Source organism: Rhinolophus ferrumequinum, chromosome 2 (genome assembly GCF_004115265.2).
Source record: "Rhinolophus ferrumequinum isolate MPI-CBG mRhiFer1 chromosome 2, mRhiFer1_v1.p, whole genome shotgun sequence".
In the NCBI taxonomy this organism is placed as follows: Eukaryota; Metazoa; Chordata; class Mammalia; order Chiroptera; family Rhinolophidae; genus Rhinolophus; species Rhinolophus ferrumequinum.
In genome coordinates this window covers 82,304,625-82,312,688 of record NC_046285.1, presented here as the reverse complement: position 1 = coordinate 82,312,688, position 8,064 = coordinate 82,304,625, and the positions used below count along the sequence as shown (strand labels likewise).

The following is an 8,064-nucleotide window of genomic DNA, read 5'->3' as shown; positions in this document are numbered from 1 at the left end:
AAGTCTCCCTCAGTCCCATCAGTCGCTACCACAACTCCAGCCTGCCCTCCCCCGCCTCGCCCCTTTCCTGCCTCTCACAGCACTTGGCGCGTAAAATGAGCCCTTTCCTTGGATCCCGCCACCAGCTTTCCCGCTTCCGCTGGGCGTTTGAGGCCCCGGAGGGGGAGGGGTGCCTACGGTAGCTTCCGCGTCGGCGAGAGGCGTGGGCCATGACGTCACCGCGCCCTAACGTCAGGCCGACGTGCAGCACGGTCTCCCGGGAGACCGGGAAAGCCGTTTCGCACCCGGCGGAGTCGTGGTCTAGGTGAGAGTCGACGCATAGCTTCCTTGTGCCCCCGGACGCCCGGGTGCTCCAGGTGGCAGTTCCGGAGCGGAGGGGTGCAGGCACCCGGGGAGAGGGCCGGAAAACTGAGCCGCAGCGAAGGGATGGGGCCCCGTGCCTCGCCTCCGCGCCCTTCTGTGCCCCTTGCCTACTCCCCGCGAGCTTGCCGGGCCCAGGCACCCCCTTTTCTCTCACCCCCGCACCCTCCTCCCTCTTCTTCCTGCCACGGCAGGTCTCGAGGGAACGAGGTTAGAAAGGGACAGATTTCAAAACCCTTCCAGCAGTTTTGGCTGCCTTTGCAGTTGATCTCTATTTGGAAAATCGTGCCGCTTCTGGAAAGTCTTGGGACATGACCTCTCGCTTCACCTGACCCTGACCCGCTCATTTGTGGGTGATTCACACCGGGGGAATAGTACTTTATGGAAGGGCCTGAAAGCTGAATGTGAGTTAATGGCTCATATGACACTGGTGTGAGGAAGGGAATTGGAAGTGAACAATCCAGGACGTTTGTGATCCTTCCTCCGGATGCTGTTGGATAGCAAGTTCACAAATACCTACCTAGCTGCTGCCAGTTGTCACCGCACCCCTTGCCGAAGGGCAGTCACGTGTGTAATGTGAAAGAATAAAAGGGACTCGTTTGGTAAAACACGCAAACTAATATAAGGGTAAATTAAAATGAAAACGTTTCCCTGTTGCCAAAAGGGAAAGAGATCTCCGCCCTCCCTTTCTTGAGAAACCTCTTAACTGGGAATGTTTCCTCCATTCCTCTAACGTGTACGCAAATCTTTTAAAGACCCAGAATGTTTTTCTTGAGGACCTGGGAGCTATTTCTTTAAAATGTAAGCAACAAGGAAGAGAGCTCCCCTATTTCCATATCTCCTTGGGAGTGTAGCCTAAGTGCCTTACTTCTAGTAACCCCTGCTTTGTCATAGAAATACGCATTTCTTAGCACAAACGCAATTAGCTAGCATAGGCGGCTAATTCAATTACCAGGTGAATTTAACAGGAACTAAGAGTGATAGCAAGCTGTATTGAGGACAAGTTACCACTTATCTTGAGAACATATATGTAATGGACTGTATCTGCCTGGCTGTATTAAAAAGTGGGGTTTCTTTCTGTCTTTGTAATCTCAGTAGCAGATTGGCTGTGATGTACGTGACAGTCTAGTTAAATGTATATTCAATAATAACACTGTTATCCTTCTGCACTATAGAGAGTTTTTTCTTGGTTGGCAAGATATTTTATCTTTAATTTTTCCTCCATCAGAACCTGGTAATTCTCCTTTGGTAAATAGTAAGGCCGCAAAGTTGGAATAGATTTACAGACAATGGAGGTATTAAATAAAAGCTGTTCCACTGGTGCCTTGTTTATACTGTCACTAGATCCATGCTCTCAAATAATTGTGTGGGTGCAATTTTAAAAGGAGATTTAGTTGATAATTTAGGAGAAATTCTACTCCCAATAGAGTTTAATTAAGCTGATGCCATCTTACTTTACTGATGGTGAGCCCATTGTAAAATGGCGGAGATGAGAATAATGAGCCTTCTGTGAACAATGAGCTCTTGCCACATCACAGTGATAGTCTGACAAACGTCAGCCTATTATGTAGTTGGCCATGTGCTCCTATGTTAACTATGTCAGTTAACTTTACTCTCATAGTTAACTGTAGTTTACTAAACCCGCGCATGCACACACACACACACACACTCACACACACTCTCCTAGTAATGTTTATATGAGAAGACAGCTCATTAGTTGTTTGCTTTAAATAGCAGCTCATTAAAACAAGAGGTTTTGTGCTAACAGAAGGAATAGGGAATCCTCTCTTCTGCCAATGGTTGCACAATTAAAAAAAATACTGCCACTACAGCAATTCTTGTTAACAATAATTTCCCTGCTACCTCGGCATGGCTGGGGTCTCGGATAGAGTAGTATGCCTCTTTGTCAAAATCCTACCCTGGTCAAAAGCAAACAACTCCTGGAAGCTTTCACTAATTTCCCACTCCAAAACATTTTTCTTTCCTGAACTCCTAGATTGTTTCTGTCTACAACTTTTGGGCGGCAGGCCTCCTTCCCTGCTGTGGAATTGTGCCTGTATCATCTTACTCTGCTGCCGCTCTTCTACCCCTCACTGCTTGGGTATATATAAACATCTCTCACTTTTGAAACTGGACTGTCTATTCTTTCTCCAAGTTGGGGAATATTTAAAAAAAAAAAAAAAAGAACCCAAAGTCCAACTCCATTCATCCTGTGTGATTTTATGAAAGTAGTCATAGAGTTATATATTTTGTTTTATTGTAAAATGGAAATCTATTAAAATTAAATATCTGCATAAAAATGATGGCTTCTCATGCTTTCATGACTCTTCTGTTCAGTGCTTGCATATCATATTTAATCTGATAACTCTGAATATTTTTTCCTGTACATCATCATTTAAACCAGCATTCACATCAAAATTGCTTTTTTTCCCCCCTTCCTTTATTTTTTAAAGAAGGGCGCAGCTCAAAGTGGCCCCTGTGGGGATCAAACCAGCAACGTTGGTGTTAGTAGCATGTGCGCCAACCAACTGAGCTAACCGGCCACCCTCACAATTGCTTTTCTTATTGCTGAACTAAAATATCATATTTAGATATTTTTCTAGCAGCTTTTTTGAAAAAAAAAAAAACCTCTAATAAGTGGGTCTGTTTAAAATGTCAAGTGATCCTTAGTCTATATTTGCGAAACAAATAATTAGTAGTAAACCACCACAGAACTTACAATTAGACTATTATTTGTAAACAAAGAAAAAATCATTTCTAACTAATGTCAATAGTCTCTGTATAGGTCTTTCCTGTTCTATTGGCCCTAATAACTGAGGAAACCCCGCTTGTACCTTTCAACGTTGAGTTGATGAAGCAAACATCTGTTGAAAGAGTTATCACCATTAATCTCCAAATACTCCCAAGAATTTATATCATTTAATTGGAAAATTTTCACATTATTTTAATTCTGACTACTGCCATCAATATTTTTAGGTTATTTTACTTCAGTGCTCCCTCAGTATATTTTGGGAAATTATGGATCGTCATATTCCCATGCATGCGTTACCTGAAGAAATCCAAAAGGTATGATGTTATATTGTGTTATAGCATAACATTAGGAACATTTTAACAGGTAGATAATTCTAAAACCTGGGAGAGTAAATTCAGAAGTTTTGTATTTTTTTGGTCAATGCATCGGCATTGAGTTGGTGGGGTGGGGAAGGGAATAAACCTAATTGTCAGAATTGTGGAATTCAATTTCGTGCAAAGCATGTTTGGTCTGTGAAAGAAGACAGATACACAATTCTAGCACAGTATTTGACCAGGTGTTTGTGGAGCTCCTGTGAAAAGAGGGCCCCGGGGATATCCAAATAGTATAGTTAGATATTTTTTATAGCAGCTTGTCAGTAGAAATAAGTAAAAAAAAAACTGAAATAAATGGGTCTTTAAAATGTTAAGTGATCCTTAGTCTGTATTTGCAAAACAAATAATTGGTAATAAATCACTACAGAAATTACAATTACTGTGTTTCCCGGAAAATAAGACCTAGCCGAACAATTAGCTCTAATGCATCTTTTGGAGCAAAAATTAATATAAGACCGGGTCTTATGTAAGATCTTATAGTACAATAAGTTTGTAGCTTTTTATGCTAAATTTTTGTGTCTCTCTCTCTATAAGGGTCCATTTCAGTTTTACCTTAATTCTTGCCACTTACTGTGTACCAGGCACTGTTTTAAGCCCTTTCATGTATAGCAACTCATTTAATCTGGTTAACAATCAGTTCTTCACAGATTCCATGCTACTTTTTTCCATGTTCACATCTGTCCTCAGGCAAAAGCATTTCTTTCACATTTAGTTGGGCAATGCAATATTGTTAACAGTATAACTTAAAAAATATCTCTTTGAAACTGATTGATAAACTGTGAATTAAAACCTGAGACCTTAGCTGTTATTAATCATTCAGGTTTTTCGGTAAATCTGTAGTCCACTCTTAATTTAAAAGTAACAGATTGGTAGTTAATAAAAAATTGCAGCCAACTTTCAGGTATTCTTTTATCCTTTGTGCATGTTGCTGTGGGCTGCCTGTCAGTATTAACCACCCCATTGATTTAACTTGATGCTTACTATAATATTACTGTGTGTTCTTTAGATTTATGGAAACTGCAACCTAGCAGGAACTGGAAGGGAAGGTCCAGTTACCAGAAAAGACCTTTTCAACCATTGCATTTAATTCTCTTCACCTTTTAAGTTAGGTCTATGAGACAGTAAGCACAGAGAGAGCCCAGCTATGAGAAATGGTCCTTTTATGTGTTTGTAGACATGAAAGTCCTTTCGTCTCCCTCAGCTGAGTTCCTTCCATGTACTAACCTGTGTGGTATAGATTAAAAGAAGCAAAACAAAACAATCTTCAAGACACAATACCCATACTTTAGATCACAGTCATTTGTCAGGGAGATGATATTTAATGATATGAAAAACTCTAAAAGATAGTGTATGATTTAAATGTCACATAAGATATTATGTGAGAAAGGAGAAGGTGGGGAGAGAAATTCACCAAGTATTGGGATGGTCAAGGGAGAAGCTTTATGCAGGAGACAGAACTGGGATTGGCCCTTGAAGGTGGAGTATTTCTATAGACCAATAGGCAATAGAGCATGCGAGGCCAGGGAACAGAAAGCTTACTGGTGAGAAAAAGCTGGCCAAGTTAGAGAATGTTTAACAATGTAAACGTTTGGAATATAGGAAAGTGTGTATTTATTTTCACAAAGGTTTTATGAGAGTTGTAGAATGTTTTTTCCCCCTCATGTTTAAGGTACTTTATAAGTAAATTGTTTTAAAAAATGCTCATACAAGTATTTCATAAATCTATAGTTATGTTCTCAAAGCAGGAATGGCAAGCAGAGAAGTGGGGATACCAGGAGAAGCTCAGCTGCCCAAGGCCCTGGATATGTATTCTGATTGGAGCCTTTGTCCTGCTCAATGTTTAGAATATGCAGTGCAGCTTTGCACTTTTTCAGACCTAAGTTAGATACATTTATACAACAGATGTTTATCCAGTGCCTAGTAGGTGCCAGACACTGTTCTGGGTACTAGATTAGAAAGCAACCAAAATGTGTACATGCATCCCACAGCCTATTAGAATGCAGTCTAAGTCAGTTATTTGTTTTCCATAACTTTTTCCTATGTTTGATTCATCTAGGTGGCCCATAATATGCTTGTTAAATCACCTAGTGATCAGGCAGTTTATCTACGTACTCAGCTTGCATACGTCATTCTACACAGAATCATATTAAATAGATGTATAGCTCATAACGGTAATAGGAATACTTTGGATTAGAATAATTCAATAATACTTCACTATTGAAACGAAGAAAACAAACTATTTCTTTCCATAATGGCTTAGAAATTGTGCTCCATTTCTTTATTGGGTAAAAAAGGATGTGAGGTGGTTGGATCAGTGTACAGTGACAGAAAGGTCTTTCAAAGGCTCCTCCCCCCCCACTGCCCCCATTCTGCTGTTAACTTTTTGTGTTGGTTTTTATGCTGGCTTTTCTTTCTAGAGAAGTCCCTGCTGTGTTTTTTGTTGTTGTTTTTGTTTTTTACATTTTTTAAATTGGGGAATATTGGGGAACAGTGTGTTTCTCCAGGACCCATTAGCTCCAAGTCGTTGTCCTTCAATCTAGTTGTGGAAAGTGCAGCTCACCTCCAAGTCCAGTTAGTTGCAGGGGGCGCAGCCCACCATCCCATGCGGGAATTGAACCAGCAACCTTGTTGTTGAGAGCTCACGCTTTAACCAACTGAGCCATCTGGCCGCCCCTCCCCCCTCACCCCCTCATGTAGGCAAGGAAGGTTAGTGTAGAAATCAGGGAAGAGAAGGTGAGGGGCATCCTTCCTCTTTATTTCTTTCTGTAATTTTGCTATATGATGTGGATGTGGGATGGTTGATAAATTGCATGAAAAATACTTGATAAGAACATGAAAATGACTGTACTGTGCTGTACTCATAATGGCAACATAGGTAGTAGTAGAAAAGTTGCAAGAAAACGTAGGGGTGGTGAGGGAGATGGCCACCGAAGGGAAAGTGTGGAAAAGAACACTCCTGATAATGAACTATAGTTAGAGAATCCATTGCCATACTAGAAGGCTAAGATTGTTAAATTACCTCCCGCCTTGTCTCATCGTCTTAGGGACTCTAAGGGAAGAAAGAATAAGATAATCTTTTGACTTCCATTCCTGGATCTTTTTGCTTTTTATCACAATTTCTGACTGAGTATAAAACACACCTCAGACGTCCATCCCCCCACGTGGCACAAAATGTAAAACACGCCCATGGGCTGGACAGCAAGACCACATTTATCCCTGTTGTCTGCTGCTAAACTCCACAGGTTACTTCTATATGTACTTAGACCACATTTTAAAATCTGCTCTCTCTAGACAGAGCTGACTCCTACCTGTCTCTGACCTCTAATAACCTGCAGCTTTGCTAGAATTTTCATCCAGCATTCTGAAAGCAGAATGCACTTGTAATAATAGTACAGTTCTGTGTTTGGTATTTTATTGCCACAATTTAAAAGAACACTTATAGATCAGCAAAGGAATAATTATACCTCTTTCCTTCCCGAATGTCAACCTATTTTAGAGACATATGGACTTCCTCTTTTTAGGAAAAAAAGCAATGAACAACGTTCCTTTTGCTGTTTTTGCTTGGGGATATATACAGAAATCAAAACAACTGTAACAAATTAGTGGAAAAATCAGTTATTTTGCAAAAGTAAAGCTGATTTCTTTATCTCTTTTAAAATGGTGACAAAATGAACACTTGTAATAGGATTTTAACTTCAGGAGATATTTATTACCACAAAGTAAAATAAAGAGACCGGAGTTGTTTATTTTATAAAACAGAAGTGGTGGTGCAAGGGTTGGAGAGCAGCACACTGTTCTTTCTGGGATAACAATCCCTTTCCCTAGCAGTAACAGCTCATTTTGTCCTGTTTCAGTGTAGTAATTTTAGTACTTTGAAACTTTGAAATTTATTCAGAATAACAGTTTTATATTTCCAAGCACAGATTGTCATTGCCAGAAAAAATAAACCTAATTTTCCAGGTCATCCTGGGCCACTTTGGCTAGGGTCAAATTTTGTGTTGAGTTAAAGTAGAGGAAAAAGAATACGAAAATGGTCATAGAAATGTTAGCATTAGCATCCTGGAAAAGTAATGATATGTGTATGTGTGTGTGGGTATGTGTGTTGTGTTTTAAAGGAATTACAGTGTTAAAACCTAATGACAGAAGAAATAGGAAGCTGCAATTTTGGGAGAGACTATTAACTTACTATTGTGACCCAAGATAGTTCATTAGGAAAACAGTTTTTTAAAAAATGTTACTATGAATCTTGAAAAATCTGCATTTGTGAATTTGTTGTCCAAAATACTTTTGCTGGCTGGCCATTAGAGGGTCATAGCGTTTACTAAGGTGAGGTTTCCCAGTGGAAAAACAGGTATTGGAGGAAATGTGCTTTGAAAGCATATGCAGATAAGCATAGAGTGTCATGTATAATTTATGTATGAAGCCAACATTTCTTGAAATTGCTCAGTAAAATTTCTTTATGGATTAATCTTTGGTATTTTAGTCCCAGGTTGATTTATTTTTATTATTTCCTTATTAAACTTCTTATTTTGAGATCATTGTACATTCCCATGCATTTGTAAGAAATAGTACTAAGAG

General features: G+C 39.7%; 1 protein-coding gene across 1 annotated transcript in view; it reads left to right on the top strand.

The window, feature by feature from the left end:
• Positions 1-246: 246 nt before the first annotated feature.
• The window catches only part of LEKR1 (leucine, glutamate and lysine rich 1), a 158,832-nt gene continuing 151,014 nt past the window's right edge, over positions 247-8,064 (top strand). Inside the window, exons 1-2 of the mRNA XM_033132789.1 lie at positions 247-304; positions 3,337-3,426. Coding sequence (XP_032988680.1) covers positions 3,379-3,426 — 48 coding nt within the window. The 5' untranslated portion in view covers positions 247-304; positions 3,337-3,378. The remainder of the gene's footprint in view (positions 305-3,336; positions 3,427-8,064) is intronic.